At 52.7% G+C, this 17,457-nt stretch overlaps 7 protein-coding genes across 7 annotated transcripts; 4 read left to right on the top strand and 3 right to left on the bottom strand.

Moving 5' to 3' along the window:
* Nucleotides 1-55: 55 nt before the first annotated feature.
* On the bottom strand, nucleotides 56-701 carry INS49_009541 (uncharacterized protein; the record flags this gene model as incomplete). Its single annotated transcript, XM_043170271.1, has 2 exons — nucleotides 56-529; nucleotides 585-701. 2 exons carry the CDS (start codon nucleotides 699-701, stop codon nucleotides 56-58), a joined length of 591 nt encoding a protein of 196 aa, XP_043024836.1.
* A 652-nt stretch (nucleotides 702-1,353) lies between these two features.
* INS49_009540 (uncharacterized protein) lies at nucleotides 1,354-2,767 on the top strand (the record flags this gene model as incomplete). The annotated part of the gene is made up of 3 exons (XM_043170270.1): nucleotides 1,354-1,577; nucleotides 1,646-1,709; nucleotides 1,763-2,767. 3 exons carry the CDS (start codon nucleotides 1,354-1,356, stop codon nucleotides 2,765-2,767), a joined length of 1,293 nt encoding a protein of 430 aa, XP_043024835.1.
* Nucleotides 2,768-3,868: 1,101 nt separating this feature from the next.
* On the top strand, nucleotides 3,869-4,656 carry INS49_009539 (uncharacterized protein; the record flags this gene model as incomplete). Its single annotated transcript, XM_043170269.1, has 2 exons — nucleotides 3,869-4,549; nucleotides 4,609-4,656. The coding sequence occupies 2 exons, from the start codon at nucleotides 3,869-3,871 to the stop codon at nucleotides 4,654-4,656; spliced, it is 729 nt and encodes a 242-aa protein (XP_043024834.1).
* A 1,791-nt stretch (nucleotides 4,657-6,447) lies between these two features.
* On the top strand, nucleotides 6,448-8,213 carry INS49_009538 (uncharacterized protein; the record flags this gene model as incomplete). The annotated part of the gene is made up of 3 exons (XM_043170268.1): nucleotides 6,448-6,726; nucleotides 6,787-7,089; nucleotides 7,248-8,213. 3 exons carry the CDS (start codon nucleotides 6,448-6,450, stop codon nucleotides 8,211-8,213), a joined length of 1,548 nt encoding a protein of 515 aa, XP_043024833.1.
* Nucleotides 8,214-8,702: 489 nt separating this feature from the next.
* On the top strand, nucleotides 8,703-9,968 carry INS49_009537 (uncharacterized protein; the record flags this gene model as incomplete). Its single annotated transcript, XM_043170267.1, has 3 exons — nucleotides 8,703-9,238; nucleotides 9,303-9,878; nucleotides 9,938-9,968. The coding sequence occupies 3 exons, from the start codon at nucleotides 8,703-8,705 to the stop codon at nucleotides 9,966-9,968; spliced, it is 1,143 nt and encodes a 380-aa protein (XP_043024832.1).
* Nucleotides 9,969-10,993: 1,025 nt separating this feature from the next.
* INS49_009536 (uncharacterized protein) lies at nucleotides 10,994-12,564 on the bottom strand (the record flags this gene model as incomplete). The annotated part of the gene is made up of 3 exons (XM_043170266.1): nucleotides 10,994-11,886; nucleotides 11,939-12,421; nucleotides 12,477-12,564. 3 exons carry the CDS (start codon nucleotides 12,562-12,564, stop codon nucleotides 10,994-10,996), a joined length of 1,464 nt encoding a protein of 487 aa, XP_043024831.1.
* Nucleotides 12,565-14,557: 1,993 nt separating this feature from the next.
* INS49_009535 (uncharacterized protein) lies at nucleotides 14,558-16,748 on the bottom strand (the record flags this gene model as incomplete). The annotated part of the gene is made up of 6 exons (XM_043170265.1): nucleotides 14,558-14,893; nucleotides 14,969-15,598; nucleotides 15,664-15,838; nucleotides 15,888-16,382; nucleotides 16,439-16,554; nucleotides 16,620-16,748. The coding sequence occupies 6 exons, from the start codon at nucleotides 16,746-16,748 to the stop codon at nucleotides 14,558-14,560; spliced, it is 1,881 nt and encodes a 626-aa protein (XP_043024830.1).
* Between the last annotated feature and the right edge of the window lie 709 nt (nucleotides 16,749-17,457).

The raw sequence follows: 17,457 nt of genomic DNA, 5'->3' as shown, positions 1-17,457 counted from the left end.
AACCAATGGCTATCACAAATATTCTGCCTTCAATTCTCAGTACCTAGGCAACTTTTCAAGCGGCCCTCCCGTACGGCAGTCCAACATCAGCCCCCTTGGCAACAATCGCCGTGAAGCTAGACATGCCCACATAGACAATCAGATTCAGAGTCTGCTCCTTTCCAATGAGCGCCACAGCCTTTTCGAACATCTCGTCAGTAAGCTTCTCAAATCCGTGCAACTCTTTGACTACGTCCCACGCCACGGCTTCCTCCGGCTTCAAGTCCCCGGGCCGCTCACCACGACCCAGCACTTCCAGCTGCTCAGGTGTAAGCGTTGAGCCGTTGTGCTTGGCGGTGGTACCATGCACGAAAGCCTGATACGGCGAGTGGAAGTGCGCGCAGACGGCAAACAGCGCCACCTCGCGCACGTTGGGTGGGATGGAGAGGGCGTAGACACTAGCAATCGTGCCGAACAGGGGCTTGACCAGCCCGGGAAGGTAGCTGAAAGTGTTGAAGTGGCCAAGGACTCGGCCTTGCGGCGAGATAAGCTGAGTGAGGTCAGTCAAAGAGATCGGCATGCATGATGGTGGCTCTTCGGCTTACGTGGTCGTGAGGCGGGGGATGGCGGCTCAGGACTACCTTCAGGAATTCGTAGCTTTCCTTTTCCACCGGGGACAGTTCGCTATCCGAGCGGACGGGGTAACGGTTTCCTGCGGACATGATGGGCCAATTAGAAAGTGAATGGCAAAGAAGTCGATGTTGATTATTCCTGCTAGTGGATGAGGACAGCTGCAAGCTGATGCTACTTTATAGAAGGGCATATTAGTCTAACTCGAAAAGGTTGTGCGTACTTTCCGTTGTCTCAAAGCAGTCACTGCGGCTTCCACACATGAAGTACAAGAGAAACACATCAATATGTTCTGGTGGTGGAAGAGCCCGAGGACTGCTAAGGAACTAGTGTTTGTTCATCACAGTTGCACTGCAGGTGAGTCAGACTTGTGCTTACTAGGCGTGCACACCAGAACTTAAAGTCAAACAAACACGACTCAACTATAGGACAAAATTCCCGCAGAACAGTCGTTGATCCGAATCTGGATTTCCTAGGTACATACCGTCTACATTCACCTTTAGCCGGGACAGGTAAAGATTGGTTGCTGACGTCGGAATACTCTTCTGACCCCACACATTGCTTATCTTGCTCAGCAATTCAACGACTAGGTTCATACGTAAGTGCTGTGCATGCAAGGCGTATTTAACAGCCTCAACATATCTATGTCGCCATTCAGACGTATCCACAGCACAATACGGTCCAACAACCATTGGCCTCATTCCCCAATAATTTTGGTTACGCGTGCCAATAATTCTTGCATTGATGGCCTCGTTTCTGTCTGATCCTTTCACCGGCCTGGCTCTTCGGACCAAGGTCCTCGGAGTCGGACGTCTATTCCGACCAATCCAGAACATACACGGCACCCAAGACCTGCAGCTACTTCCAGGAACAGGGCTCACGGAAGATCTGCATTATCATGCCGCATCGGGTCAGCTTGTCGGTGCGTCAGAAGGAGATGGTACACTCAGAAAGTCCTGGTTTCCTCCGTGAGTCTTCCTTGTTCTTATCTGCCAAAAGCCTAGTGCCACGCTAACATTTGCAACCGTACAAACAGGCTGTTGATCTGGAAGGATCACAAGGCCATTGGCTCTGGAACCATTGTAGCCATCGACGTCAAGGTACGCCAATTAAGTTTGCCCTTTACGGTCAGTGAGGCTGATAGTGTACGTAGACCCTGTCGGTCACTCGCCTGAGCCTCCGCAATTTCACCGGCCCCTTCAACACCCATGGTATCGACATCATCTCGGACCCGAAGGACTCAAACTCTATCTACATAGTTGCAGTAAATCATTTGCCGAATCCGGAGTACTACCGCAGTCCCACACCACCCAGGGACTCCACTATTCCCAAAGCCCGCTCGCGCCTAGAGATCTTCCACCACAGGATCAACTCGCAGGAGGCAACGCACCTGCGTTCAATCTGGCATCCTCTGCTTCGGACTCCGAACGACGTCTTCCTGAAGTCTGTGACCGAAATATACGTGACCAATGACCATCGTCACCGCGAAGGGCCTTCGCGGCTTCTAGAAGAGGTTGCGTACGGGTCGATGGGGCAGCCAACGGATCTAGTCCACATACAACTGAATACGCAGCCACACTTGACAACCCTGATCACAAAGGACCATGCCGATGACACTGCAGGGGTAACTGCAAAGGTTGCAAACACAATCGACATGAACAATGGAATCGGACATGGTAAGACGCCATCGGAGATAATGATCGTCCGCGCCTCAAGTGGTCAGCTCCTTCTGGGCCACGTGGATAACAAGGAACCTCCCAAGGTTGACATTGACGAGATCATTCAGCTAGACTCGGCCTTGGATACCCCATCATACTTCTCTGATCCATATGCAGTAGAGACCGGCAGGGATGCTAGCGGCTACGTTGTTGCGGGCTTGGCTCGGGCGATTACGTTCCCGGTCGCTGGCAAAGCCATTCCAGTCACTGTATGGCTGGTACAGCCGAATCAGGAAGTAGAGCCAACAAAAAGGGGAGATCATGTCGACAAGTGGACAAGGAAGGTGATTTTTCAGGATGATGGGCAGACTATACGAACGGCGTCCACCGCTGTCATGGTCGCTATTGACCCGAGGGTGAATGATGGAAAGAAGCAAGCGCAATTGTTCATTACCGGGCCTTTAAGCGAGGGCATTGTGGTGGCAAAAGTTGATATCTGAGGCATGGAACACATTTGACCTAGTCAAAATACAGGCCATACGATGCGATTAACGCCGAAGCGAATGATCGATTGATTTCAAAGCATTTCCAATGCTACCTCGGAATCTCACCAACTGGTCTTAGACCTCAAGTGCTAGAAACGTTGTAGCACTGGAACTCGGCTCTTCCCGGCGTGGAGTATGGCCTGTTTGGGAATTTGCTCCAGAATTGCCGACCATAGTCTTAGCCCGATTATCTCGGGCTCCCACGCTCTTTCTGACTGCAGAAGTTGGTGTTGTATTCGGCCGAAAGGAGCTGTGGGTGGTCAGCACCGAATACGCCTCTGCCGCCCGTGCAGATAGATGTCTGTTGCCTGCAGGTCTCGCGACGTGGCAGTGCGCAGCCGCGCATGAGTGCTTGATTGGTAACCATGAGATCCAGCAATTAACTGCTTCCCGGAGCTCTTGTCTTTTGAGTGATTTTTCTGCCAGGGAGTGTGGGTCGTGTTGCTTTGGTTCGCATTCACTTCATCATTATTGTGGCTTTTTCTGCGGTCAGCACATGGTAAGTGCATTGCTCGGATGAATTGTGTGTGACGTCGGACTTCGGCAGGAAAAAGCATGCTACGAACTGAGACGCATCGCGATCAGCACGATGATCGGCAGCGTGAAATGGGTGTTTAACTGGTTGGCAGGACAGAGTCTTCGGAGGAATCCAGTTGGACGAGGCTGTCATACTTTCTCGAAATACCCCAATTTTGCTTTCTGATGAATGACAAGAGCCGTGGAACACAAATGCTCACATCTACGAGATTCTGCTCAATTGCGCCCAAGTCCAGCAACCACTTTGTATGCATCTATGGCGCCAATCTTTGAAGCAGCGCAGCTGTTGGGCTTGCACCCGGCTCTAGCGATACTGAGTCTTCTGGGAATATTGGTATAGTACATGAATTGCCACTTTTTTATCATTCGTGAATGCATTCGAGGCTAATTGAATGACCTTGGTAGCTAATGAGCTATGTTGTCTCATCCGTTATCCACAATCTCTTCATTTCGCCCCTTCGATCAATTCCAGGACCGAAGATATGGGCTGTTTCGGAAATATTCTTCTCACGTCTTCTGATGTCCGGAACCGGTCACAAGCAACTCGCTGAACTCCACAAAAAGTATGGCGAGATAGTTCGTGTCAGTCCCATCCAGGTCTCCTTCAACACTCCGAAGATCTGGAAAGAACTCTACGGTCACCGCAAGGCTGGTGAGGTGGAAAATCCCAAAGACCAGGCCTTCTACAAGCTTGCTAGCCCAAGCGTTATTGAGGCCGAGACCTCAGAAGACCATGGCCGCCAACGTCGCATCATGTCGCATGCCTTCTCGGCGCAGAGCCTGTTGGAGCAGCAGCCTCTGATAAGCGGATACGTTGATCTGCTCGTCAAAAGGCTCAGAGAACAGGCCCAAGAAGAAGGCACAGTGGTAAACATTGTGAAATGGTATGATTTTACCACATTCGATTTGGTTGCAGACTTGTCGTTCGGCGAACCATTTGGCTGTTTGGAGCAGTCAGATTATCACCCTTGGGTCTCGTTGATCTTCGCAGGCGTCAAGCAGGCCGTATTCCTCATACAAGTCAGACGGTTCATCCCTAGCATAGACCTCCTGCTGCAGAAATTTGGGAAGGCTCTCTTGGCAAAGTTAGAACAGCACCATGAGCTCACCAATGCGAAGGTTGCCAAGAGGATGGCAACAAACACAGATCGCCCAGATTTTATGCAGTCCATACTGGTGAAGAACACGGATGGAAAGGAGGTAAGCAAACTAGATCAACAATCCTGGCCCACTTCCGATGCGAGACCAGTTCCTGACAGACTGCGTTGAAAGAAAATGCCATTGGCGGAAATCCGTCAAAATGCTAGCTTGCTCATCATCGCAGGCTCAGAAACAACAGCAACGGCGTTGGCTGGAGCAACATATCTCCTATGTACCAATGCTGAGGCCATGAGCAAGCTAGCCACAGAAGTGCGATCAGCGTTTGCGTCTGAGAATGATATCAACCTACTCAGCGTCCAAAAACTCAGATACATGTCTGCAGTATTGGACGAAGCACTCAGGATGTTCTCTCCCATCCCCGGTCCAGCCCCTCGCAAGGTCCACGCGGGAGGAGACGTCTTTTGTGGCCACTTCCTTCCTGAAGGTGTAAGTCGAACTTGCTTTATTCCTTTCTCTTCCCATGATGACTATCAAAAACCTCGCTGTCATCGAATCTTTCCTGAATTGCTAGTATAGACCATCGTCAACAATTGGCAATGGATTCAGAACTACAATCCAGAAAATTTCAACATGCCCAACTTGTTCATTCCGGAGCGGTGGCTAGGCGATACACGCTTCGCCAGCGACAAAAGGGACGCATTCCAACCATTTTCTTGGGGGCCTAGAAATTGCATAGGGAAGAAGTAAGTCTCTAAATGGACTGATCGGTGCTAGGAGATGACAATTGCTTATTGTATTGAAGTCTAGCATATGCGGAAATGAGATCAATTTTGACACGGGTTATTTGGAACTTTGATATCTCGCTGGTGAAGCCAGAGGAAGATTGGATTGATGGCAACGGCATGTATGGACTATGGGACAAGAAACCACTGAACGTGTATTTGAAACCTAGACAAGTAGCTTAAAACAATGGGACAGAACCCTTGATTCATCTTGGGGAAGTATCAATCCCGGAATGGGCAATGAAATTTTGATCTAGAAGGAAGTTTTCCTTGATTTGAACATCAAATGATTTGGGGGACTATTTCGTTTCAATCCCATCATCAGTCTCAAACATACCTTCGCACTCCTGTGGCCACGGCTATGAACAACAACTTTTTTTCAGGCAAGTGATCTGGATTTGGAGAAATTAAAGCAAGTCAATAATTCAAAAGATAGTACAGAAGGCGGAGTTGGCGATTCGAATGGTACAGCCTAGAAACTTTTTGTGTGCTTGCTTGAGCATCGGAGGATTGGCTTGTCACCCACATCCCACGCAACGTGCAGTTGACTTAGGATCGACCACCAGTGGGAGATCCCGCTTCCTGAATAGCACTCACTGGGTACACAAAGTTCCGAACTAGTCTTTGGGTGTCCGAGCTGACTGCAGATCATATTATGATCACGTTAGCGGGGAGAGGTGGACTGGGCCAGGAAGTACATCAATCTACTTCATCATTTAACTTCCCTCATGTGCATGGCATGCGAGACATTACCATACAATCTAGGCTTGAGGTGCATAAGAAAGTGGTACATTCATATGCACTATGACTCGGCATAAACTAGTTTTTGGATGGAGGACCATGGGTGTATGCTGCGCGCATTCGTGTCACACAAATACTGCGCTGTGCTGACAGCCACACCTCGCGACTCGTGGTTTCAAGTCCGAGATTGGACCATCATCGACGATGCAACACAGCTCACTGTTTCCAAGACAGAAGACGGTAGAACTAACAGTCCGAGACTCCGTGTTGTCATTCATGAAGTAAATTTTGCCTAATTTAGACTATCCCTTATCTCCGTAGTCTCGCGTTTCGTCCATGGCCTATTACCTGGCTGTTCGGCGTTGACAACCTCAAACTTCGACATCACGTCTCTCCATTAACGAGACGACAAATTTGGCAATTGAATGTTTTCGGACTTTACACAGGAGTCTGCAAATCAATACCGGTGCAAAAATGGTCGAGGCATTCTTGCGCCCTATGGTCTTTGGTCTTCTGTTCATCCTGATTAGTCTCGTCATTTACAATGTCCGCTCAAGATCGAAACTGCACACCCTCCCACTTTTGAACTCAAGAAAGGGAGAGTGGTTTCCATATTACCGCACAAGGTTCAGAAATACCACTGCGCTCAAGGATGCTCTAAAGTTGGCGAGTGAAAAACACAAGAACGAGACAGTGCTCCTGGCAGTAGGCGGCCATACAGATCTGGCGCTGCTGCCGAATAATGAAACGACAGTGAGTGCCGAACAAGGCTCTTTTGTTGGTTCCTCTGAAAACTGATTATCAGTGCTATAGTGGGTCATCAAGCAGCCAGAGAACATTTTGAGCAGACATGCTCAGACTAGGGAAGAGCTCGCCATCGACTATGGCACCTACTTTGATGAGAAGACCTTCCATGCGTCGACCCCAAACCAAATCATTAACGGCAAGCTGAACGGCCAGACCGGCAACCTTATCCCCATTGTCCTGGAGGAACTGAACCACCACATCATTCGTGTCTTGGGGAGTGATACGACCGACTTTCACGATGTTTGCGTGTACGAGGCACAGCAAGCGGTTGAGTGCCAAGTCTCGGCGCGCGTCTTTTCAGGCGATCCTGTATGCCGCAATCCTGAGCTCCAAAAAACAGCCTTGGTTCGTGTCCTCCTCTCCGAGTCTTCGTCTCCCTAGGACATAGCTTGTATCACTGCTGGTGCTTTCTGATGCGAGCCCCTGACTTTGCAATTGGGTCCTCGAAATACTGATGACTCAAGTAGGGCTTCATAATGTCATTTCTGGGCTCTGGGGTCTTTCTGGGCTTCTTGCCCAAGCCATTTAAGATTCTTGCGGCACCTTTTGCCACATTTCCGACTCGAAGATACGAGAAAGCCTTCACTCGCCTTGTTCGGCCTGGTATAGAGAAGAGGCTGAAGCAGCACGAGCAAAGGCTAGCCAGTGGCCCCGAGAAAACTGCTATGGACCCTGAGCCCAACGACTTTCTGCAGTGGACCATCAACCACGCTATGAAGACGGGTGATCCGCACTTCTACAAGGTGGAGACACTTGCTGGTCTACAGCTCCTGCTGAATTTTGCTTCCATTCACACGTCGACATTCGCCATCACCCACGCCATACTAGACTTGGCCTCATCCAAGCAAGAGTATATTGATGAGCTACGCGAGGAGATCACCACCGTCCTGGCAGAGCACGGCGGCACATGGAGCAAGCAAGCCCTCTCGAAAATGGACAAGCTCGACTCGACCATGCGCGAGAGCCAGCGCCTCAACATGCCCTCTCCCATCGGCGTGCTACGCAGAGTCGTGGCCCAAGACGGGGTCACAACGCCCTCTGGCATCCACTTACCCCAGCACTCGGTGATCGCAGTTAATGCATGGGCCATTCACGATGATGAGAAGATCTACGGCGCCCACACGGACCAGTTTAAGCCGTTTCGCTTCGCCGAGAAGCGCGCTGACGAAAACAGCGACTATCTCGAGCGGGCGCGCCAGAATTGGGCTACTACTAGTGCTGAGTATCTTTCTTTTGGCGCAGGCAGGAGTGCTTGTCCGGGCAGGTTCTTTGGTGCGGCGAAGGTCAAGTTGATGCTGGCCTATATTCTGATGCATTATGATTTCGAGATACAGGAGAAGCGCCCAAATAATGTCATCTTTGGATTGAATGTTCTCCCCCCGATGAAGGCTACTATAAGAATTAAGAGAAGGGAGAAGGTGCCTGTATTTTGATGACCTGCCCAGGCTCCTGCACCCATTATGCCTGATATGATATTTGGCGGGTTTGATTCAACACGGCTTTATCTCGTACGGAGAATGTGGACAGCGAAACCATGGTCAATTCATAGCTTCACATGAATAAACTGGCAATGTTGAAGTACTAACAAAAAGTGGCAGTGACAAGCCGTGCCGTAGTTGTGCTGTTAGCCGCTTCTAAGCGGCTGTCGGCGAGCACCGTGGGGCCAAGACCGTCCGAGGCAACGGCACTGCCGAAATAGGTTAGAGAGGCCAGGATCATGGGACAGTATCGCAGGCACCTCCCTCTTACGACTCATCGACTCATGCGAGGGGAATTTCAAATCCTCGGGCTTCACATTAAATATTCTGTTAATACAGTGACAAAAAGATCCACCGAGGAGTTGTCGAAGAAGAGGACAGCAAGCCAAACAGGCATCACGGCTCTAGTACCGAGGTATTGCAAGATTCAAGAAAGCCGCCAAGATGGCAACCCACGAAGTGTCAATGGACCTCCCGATAATCGACCTGGACGTCTTCCTCAACTCGCCGCACGACTCGCCCGCGGCGGTGGCCGAGTGCCGCAAGGCGGCCGAGGCGCTCATCACGTACGGGGCGCTGGTGCTGCACGACAGCCGGGTGTCGCCCAGCGACAACGAGGGCTTCCTGGACCTGCTGGAGGACTACTTCGCGCAGCCGGCGGAGCAGCTGCAGAAGGACGAGCGCCCCGAGCTCAGCTACCAGATCGGCGCGACGCTCGAGAACACCGAGAAGCCCAAGTGCGCCGTCGACGAGCCGTGCCTGGACGTCATCAGGCGGCTCGCGCCCGACCAGAGGCCCCTGGACATCATGGGCCACAACCCCGACCCCAAGTGCCGCTTCTTCTGGAACATGAGGGAGGACCCGCCGTATGAGACCAAGTTCCCCGGGCTCAACGCCGCGAATGTTGTGCCTGAGGCGCCGCAGATCAGGGAGAGGTGGACGCCGACGATGAACCTGTGGGGCAACTCGATGAAGAACGCGTAAGTTGAGGTTCCTTTTCTACGTGGTCATGGACACTGAGAACTGACGAGACCACACACACAGCGTATCAGGCCTCGCAGAGATGGCAGCAGCCGGCCTAGGCATCCCAGAGGCGACCTTCAAGGACGCAGGGCGGTACGGCCCCCACATCCTGGCGCCGACGGCGTCGGACCTCGTCAAGTACGGCGACAAGGACACCATCCTGGCCGGGTTCCACACGGACCTGAACTTCCTGACCATCCACGGGCGGTCGCGCTACCCGGGGCTGCACATCTGGGCGCGCAACACGGGCAAGCGCATCGCGGTCAAGATCCCGCCGGGCAACTACCTCCTCGTCCAGGCGGGCAAGCAGCTCGAGCACATCACGGGCGGGCTCGTCAAGGCCGGGTACCACGAGGTCGTCGTCAACGAGAAGACGATCGAGACGATCGAGAGGAGGAGGCGCGAGCTCCCCGACAGGCCGCTCGTCAGGATATCGAGCACCTTCTTCTGGCACCTGGCGAGCGACTTCGACCTCAACCCCATCCCGGAGCTGGCTGAGAAGGCCAAGGCCCTGAGGCTGGAGCAGCTGAACCTCGGCAGGGACGAGGGCGGCGAGGTGCAGTACCCTGCGATGAAGGTTGGGGAGCAGGTTCAGAGGTAAGTTGAATTCCTCCACATAAGCACTTGTGGACCCCGTTGTGCTGACACTTTTACAGTGAGCTTAAACATATTGCGCTGATGGCATAAAAGCTACCAATCCTGCTTAAAGATATCGCATAAAATAGGACCATACAAAAACGGAGGCTTAGATTGAATTTACGCAAGGATATCCGCGCTTGTCATTCTAGAAGCAACATATGTGGACTTCATTGTTCAGCTTGTCATTGTTCTTAGCCGTTGCCGAACTGTTTCGACAATGCGAAGAGACTGTACCACATTCCGCCGCATTCCTTAGTCTCCCGTCTCAGTCCAAAAACGGCTCCTAGTAGCACCATCGGGGCGTTCCCCTGACAGCGCCCACGCCGTCGCACAACCAACCGCCACTACTTGACTCGCTCAGAGCTAGACACAGATTTGGCTACGGCTCAGATATTCCGTCTGGCCCCTTTCTCTGTTTCTCTTTTTGGCTGTGGCCCCGATCTTTGCAGGCAGGCATATCAGGTCCAGTGGCCTTCATGCGCTCCAGAACTCGGGTCCCAAGGATAAAAGTGGCCTGGCCCACCAGAGGTGGAGGATTGCCGTGGGAGACGGGTGCGACCGTGGGACGTGCCAACCCATCATCCGATGTCTCGATAACCTAATCGGGCCCCTCGCCTGGGGGGTTCATCAGGGTTGTTAGCAGCAAGTCCCCCAACCCACTCCACACACGTGCTGATGCCGATCACTTGAGCGACTTCACATGTGCTCCAAGTCAGCCGCTGCACGCCAACTCAGTCTCACAGCAATTGCTATCTATATGCCCATGTGACACCTCGCTTCTCCCGTGTCACACGCAAATTGTCTCCGTGGTACGGTGATAGCACATAGAAAGGTGGAACCAAATTCTTGACGATTTAATTTGGAATTGTCGCTTGTACAAATGTGAAGGTATTAATGTAGATATTTAAACAAGTGTCCAAAAAAAAAAAAAAAAAAAAAAAAAAAAAAAAAAAACAATACGCTGTTGTATGTTGCGGCCGTGAAAATGTGTCTTGCCCTGCTCCACGAGGGGTATCAACTCCTGAACTCCATCTAACCTTGCTCGCACAAAATTCAATCAACCAGCCCATCCATCACCTGCCGATGCTGAAGCCCTCGTCCAGACTGACCCACACACACCCCGCCGTGAGGAAGCTCACCAGGATGACGGTCAGGATCGCCGCGCCGGCCTTGTCCCCCGTCGTGATCGGCTCGTAGATGTCATCCCACGGCCTCTCGTCGCCGTACCCGGCCGCCGAGTCACCAGCGCTCGTGCCGCCGGTCGCGTTGGTGATGGGCGCCCCGCCGGAACCCCCGGCCGCGTCGCCCGTGATCTCGTTGTCCGTCATCAGCAGGCTGGTCATGGCGGCGAGGACGTTCATCTGGTGGCCCGCGCCCGTGGTGCCGTCCCACTCGTTCTGGTGCCACTTGAAGCCGCACATGCGGCCGTTGTCGCCGCCCGTGCACGTCCGCACGGCGGCCTCGGCGCTGGACCGCAGCGCGGGCATGATCGTGTCGCGCGTGAAGGGCGCCAGCTGCGCCGTCACGGCCATCCACCGCGCCACGTAGCCCTTGAAGCTCAGCATGTCGCTCGTGCACGTCCCGACGTCCTCGCACGCCGGCTCGTGCGCGATCCCGTCCGGGAAGAAGACCCGCAGCGTGCCGTTCATCAGCCCCCGCACCTCCGACTCCCAGTACGCCGCCTCCTGCTCGCTCAGCGTCGTGTTGTCCGTCTGCGAGGACGTCCAGTTGTACATGAACGCCGCGCCCTGGAGCAGCATGCCCGAGTTGTACGAGAACTGGGCCCTGTTGATGTCGGTGCAGTTGTGGTACACGTGTGCGCCGTCGTAGACGTTGTACTCGGGGTCGATGTATGACACCCGTTTCATCCAGTCGTAGGTGTCGAATGCCCAAGAATAGTAGGTCGTGTTGGAGGTGTAGCGAGCGAGGCGGGCGCCGATGTTGAAGAAGCAAGCATTGGCGATGGCTGAAGCGCGTGTTAGTGCTGGGTTACATCAAATAGAGTGGAGTGGACCCACTGTTCTTGTAGTTATAACCGTTGTTACTGGGAGGGATCTGCCATCTTAATCCGCCATTACATGAGTCGTCGTGCCGGTCTGGATGTGCTTGGGTGTTGAAGACGGCCTGCGTGAGGGCCAGCCACTGCCGGACGTCGTCTTCCGGCGGGTCTGGGAACCGTACCTCGGCGGCAGCCATCGTACTAAGAGCCCAGAAGGCCTGGTCGTCGTTTCCTAGGGATGCGGTCCAGTTCGGCGGCATATAATTATTGCGAGGACCCGTCTGGAACAGCAGCGACTCGGTGGTCGTGTTCACGTACGACATGTCGCCCGTGTAATGCCAGTAGTCGATCAGCGCCCCCCACATCGCACCACCTTGCCACCAGTAGTAGTCGCCATCAGGCGGAGGACCTGGCAGGATTCCAGGAATCTGGCCAGACTGGTTGCCTTTGTAGAAGGTTAAGAGGTCGTATGCTACCAGAGCTGCGTTATCTCTGATAGACTCTGTGCATCACTGTCAGTTGAGAGGCCGGGGTGAGCAGTCACGAGACATCCTTACGGGCATCGGTGAGGTCCACATCCAGTGCAGCCGACACAACCCCAACCATGGAGAGACATTTTAGGAGGAAGAACGAGCGTGGTGACATGTTTACGGCAACTGCTGTGGGTAGCGAAGCCGGTGGCAGCGCTACAGATCGTGAAAGAGCGGCGAGCAGTAGCAACGACGGAAGGGGAAGGAGTACGAGTGTGCGCGGCGGAAGAAGAATGAAAAAGACACGGCAGATGGGAAGAGAAAGTATCAGCATGCACTGTGCCTTGCAGCGGCGGACGGTGAAAGGGACTGATGGCCGTCATCAGCCAAGTGCCCAAGACATGGACGCAAAACCCGTGGCAACCAGGCCTGAAGCCCGTCTTGCCGCGCAGACTCAGGGGTGGTTCCTGGGCAATCGTATTTGGCAGCCGTTAGGCGACTTGTGTGCCGGTCCATGGGACCAGAAGGGCCAACAACAAAGCAGAGACGGGCGCCCAGTGGTGGCAGTGACAGCGTGCTATGCACTTGGCCCGCTTGGCCGCGTCTTGGCCGAGCACCTTGGCTCGACCAGCCGTCAAAGGGATGATTTCTTTTAGGTTCGGGCTGTGTCAGGTCCAATGCTCTGTCTGCCTGTCCTGCCTTTCCTTTTGCCGTGCGCGATCTCGCCAAGATGCCAGTTGCGGTGGCCCAGATCTCGCAGGAACCCTTCTCCATCTTTTCCAGTCCTCCATTGCTCCACAGCCTCGGGCACGGTCGAACAGGCCAGAGGACTGGCTGTTAGGCGCCGCGAGGACGGGTGGCACAAGAGAAGGGCGAGCGAGAAATGAGCCGGATCGATGGGCAGGGTGCCAAGTGCTGGGCGCCAAGTGGTCGGGGCGGTTGGCCAGCCCGCCGGATTGCCGAGTGAATCCAGTGCGTCACTTGCACGACCTCCCGACGGCCCCTGAAGATCTGGGAGATCTAGGCCGTAGTAACGAGGCCGTGGGAATAGAATAGCCTCAAGTGACTTGCATACTGGACTTCATGCAGTCGTGGTGAAGGCGTGGGAAGTATAATTGACCGCTTTGGCCGCCGGGTGTCTGAGAAATGGGGGCATGGGGGTTGTGTTCCCGTCAGAGAATGGTCCAGGTGGAACGAGGAGCCAAGAAGTGGGGGAGCCGGCGGCACGGGATCGCTCAGATTCGACAGCTGGCACCAGCTGGTGGCATCTGGTATCCTTTCAAAACAATTCTAGCAGCTGCTTCACTTGTATAAACCAAAATTCAGTCTGTGAGACTGCGGAGGCCTCTCTATATGAAATAGATCGTGCAACTATCAAGGCCCCGGCTGAGAATCCATTACACATAAGGCTTCAAATAGCATGAATTTTGCAAGCTCACCATGTCAGGATCGTTTGCAGGCTGCAGTCAAAACTCAACATCAGCCTGAGCTGCGCACACACCATTACGTATCTGTTTACCCCCGCACGTAAATCTTTTAACTTGTTCTCCAGATGAAGTTCAGCCTCGTTGGAGTTTCTGCTGAAATCAAGGGAAACTAATGTCACTGTCTACTACTCCCCCTCCGCACATACTGATAAAAATCACGAGTCACCAACATTGTCATTGCACAGATTGTTAAAGTTGACAGCATTGCATCAAAAGAAACGCTAACGATTGTGTCTTTTTGTGTCAGATATGAATCAGCTTACGGTCGGTGTGTATTGGGCTCGTCTCTCTTTGACATTGCTAGATTTGCAGCCGTTTTGAGAGTTGGCACCAGATTAATCCAGCTAGTTTTCCACTATAGCTCACAATACTGATATGATCAGTAATTATTTCCGGGTAATCAAAGTCGTGCGCCGATGGAAATGTACAGGCATATAGACCAAGAGTCCCTACACCGAAAAGTAGAACAGCGGTGTGTCTACAAACGTATGTTTACTATACAGCCTATTGTTCTATCTGTCTCGTTTCCGTAATTCAAGGGAAATTGTTGCCAGTTCAGCAGAACGTAACCGCACCTAGCTTGCAAAGTTCAAATCGCCCCGAGTCAATGTCTATGAACCGTCATGACTATAATCTTGCCTTGTCACGCCCTCATCTATTTTCGACGGGTTCACCTAGCTCCTACAACTCGTCCAAAACTTGTTGTTCAGAATCGGCGCCCGACGGCTGCCCGACGCTCTCATCGGCCTCCTCAACGACGAACCAATCCTTGACCTTGACTGCACCAGCAATGACCTTTTCCCACACATCCGGAAGGCAAGTCAATGGACTCAAGATGTAACACTCTGGCTTGGGTGCAATGGGCGGCACGCCCTTGATGAACCAAATGTCGTTGGGGCCGATCGTTGCAAAGTTATCGTCCGTCTGGATCAACCCAGTTGGGATGTCCAAGCCAAAGGTGGCGCGCTTGAATATCTCGTACGCGGCCACAGGCTGGTATGACGGTACCTCATGACCCTGTAAGACCAGCCATTAGCATTGACGAAAAAAAGAGGGGATTCAATCTTTGAGAGGACTTGCCGCCTGGAACACCCTCGTGAAACTGAAGTTGCCAAATTGCCGCGTCATCCCCTTCACACCCTCATGCGTGACGAGAGGAGCGTATCCCGCACCCGCAAACTCCTCTGCCTTCGAGTAGGGCACGTCAAGACTGGCCGCCTCGCCCCCGACCCAGTTGCACGGGTAGTCACGATCCCCATACATCATGTGCACCTTCACGCCGGAGTCGAGAAGGTACCCAATGGACTCCAGGAAGCCTCCATGGATGATATCAAGGGTGCCTTGGAAGGTCTGCGCCACAGCGCCCGAGGACTCTGAGAAATTGACTGGCACGCCCAGCGCGGCGAGTACGGACTCTTGCGTGAGGTAGCCAAACATGTAGGGCGGTGGGAAGGGGTCGTTCTTGGGGTGTGTGACATCGTACCAACCGGCACCTGGTAGTATATCCTGATAGATCTGAGTAGCTGGCATGCCTTCACAACCTGGGTTGATCTCGGTGCAGATCTGGCTCAGGTTCTTGTCTTCGAGGCTGAGGAAGATAGGCCCGCGGCCTTCCATTTCATCTTGGCAGGCCTTGACCTGATCTCTGCAGCCGTTGGGCCGCGTCCAGTTGTACAAGAGCTCATCGTGCAGAGACTTGTTGAAGATTTCCACTCCATAGCTCTGCCAGGAGTTCTACGTTAGATGTTGCACGCCCACACTGCCGTCAGCTGACACTGGAAACTCACATTATTGAAGGGATACGTAATCAGAGCCTCTCCTTGGACTGCGACATCAATCAGGCCGTTGACAATACCCAGAGTATCTAGATGAAGATAATGTGCGTCTTTGTCGTTGATACTGCCATTGGCGATTTTATCGTTCTGTTGCTGGAAGAAGCCGAAGAAACCAGGCCCGTAATGACTGCGAGAGTTTAGTAACATTCCTGCGCCGGGAAATTAGGGTTGCTCACCCGCCGTAGCTCTCAGCCCAAAGGCTGATCCGGTTGTCATGGGGCTTGTAGTATGGGAACTCGAAGAACCAGGTCTGGGCGAAATGCCAAAGCGCATGTGCCGCCAGGGCCGTCGTGTTGGCAGTGTTGAGGGGCTTCTGGCTCGCAAAGGTTCCATGATAGGCGGTGAGGTTGGTCTCTGGTATTTTGTCCGTTGAGTCCCATGGTATGGTCTCGTATCCACTCCAGGAATCATCGCTGCCTGCGACCATAGTCCCGTTGGTGGCGACATCATATGAAAATCCCACCTGGTTCGGCTGGTCAATGTACAGGATGTTGACTTCGTTGTTCCAGCTCCAAGGGTTCAGATACGTCGACCTCGAGTCGGCACTGATGAAGCATGGGCCATTCTCTTCGAGCAGCCCCATTAATGACGAGCCCCCTGGACCGCCATTGAGCCAAATCGCCAATGGTGCATTGATTGGGTCTTTCCGGGACTCGAAGAACCAGAAGAATCTGGTAGACGCAGTTAGTAAAAGTCGATCACTGCGTCTCTGATTTAGTGAGCTCACGTGTTGATTGGATAGTCTTGCTTCTCCCCACCACTGCCGTCGTTCAGAAACCCCTCCGGCAAATGCACATATCCTGAATATGACTTGACGCCTGGAGTAGTCTCGCAGATTCCAGGCTAGTAAGAATTTCATTGTCAGTCCATTGGCAGCATCAGCAGCATGTGCAGAGAACGTCACCAACCTCCTTGAAGGAGAGCGTCACATTCTCATGGAGCTTGGACTTCAATGTTGTAACTCCTTCTGGCTTCGGAGGGAACTGAGCCACGCCAAGCCCACTGAGGCTTGCCAGTAGAAGACAAATCCATGCCATGGTGGAAAGTAATTACTAGTCTTCGGCTGCAGGCTGTACAAGTGGAGGAGAAACAGAATGCAAAAAGCGCGCGGAATAGATGGCGATGCCAAGAATTGAGGAGCAACAGGCTCCTTGACGGGACCTAGCTACTAACAAGGTAAGCTCGGACGAACTATGGCCCGAAACGCTATTCAACCCCGGGGCTACGCTAGAAACAGCTTAAATCATCTACAAGTATTGAGCGCATGTTGTCTTCAAAAGCCTTGCATTTAAATTCCAAATTAAGAACGTATTAGGAAGTGCATTTGGAGCAGCTGGTAACTGGAAGGATTTCATTAAACCAAGACAGCTGAAGTTATTACGCATTCCTAGTGTGTTGTTACGCTTCAGGCTCAATGGATAAATAAATTGCGCCTGCGGGGAGCTGGTGTGTGCGCCCAAGGCACTTCCAGCCCGTTTACTCGGGTAAGAAAATACCCAGGCATACCTACATAGTAGTGTTCCCGGGTACGGTGTCAATGTTGTGGTCCGAAAACCTCCATCACTGCAGTCCATCTCCATTCGGTCGGTACTCATTCATTAACTCTCCTCGATAATTTTCTGAAGAATGACGATGAAGTGACATCAGTCACCGACTTCAAGTACCGAGATCATGCACTCGGAAATGTTCCTGTCGGTAATGGCTAAGCGAATTGCTTGTACAGCGTGTAAGAATCCCAAAACTTTC

Source organism: Diaporthe citri (genome assembly GCF_014595645.1).
Source record: "Diaporthe citri strain NFHF-8-4 chromosome Unknown scaffold_4, whole genome shotgun sequence".
Lineage (NCBI taxonomy): Eukaryota > Fungi > Ascomycota > Sordariomycetes > Diaporthales > Diaporthaceae > Diaporthe > Diaporthe citri.
The sequence above is the reverse complement of the archived record's forward strand: the minus strand, read 5'-3'. Positions and strand labels throughout refer to the sequence as shown.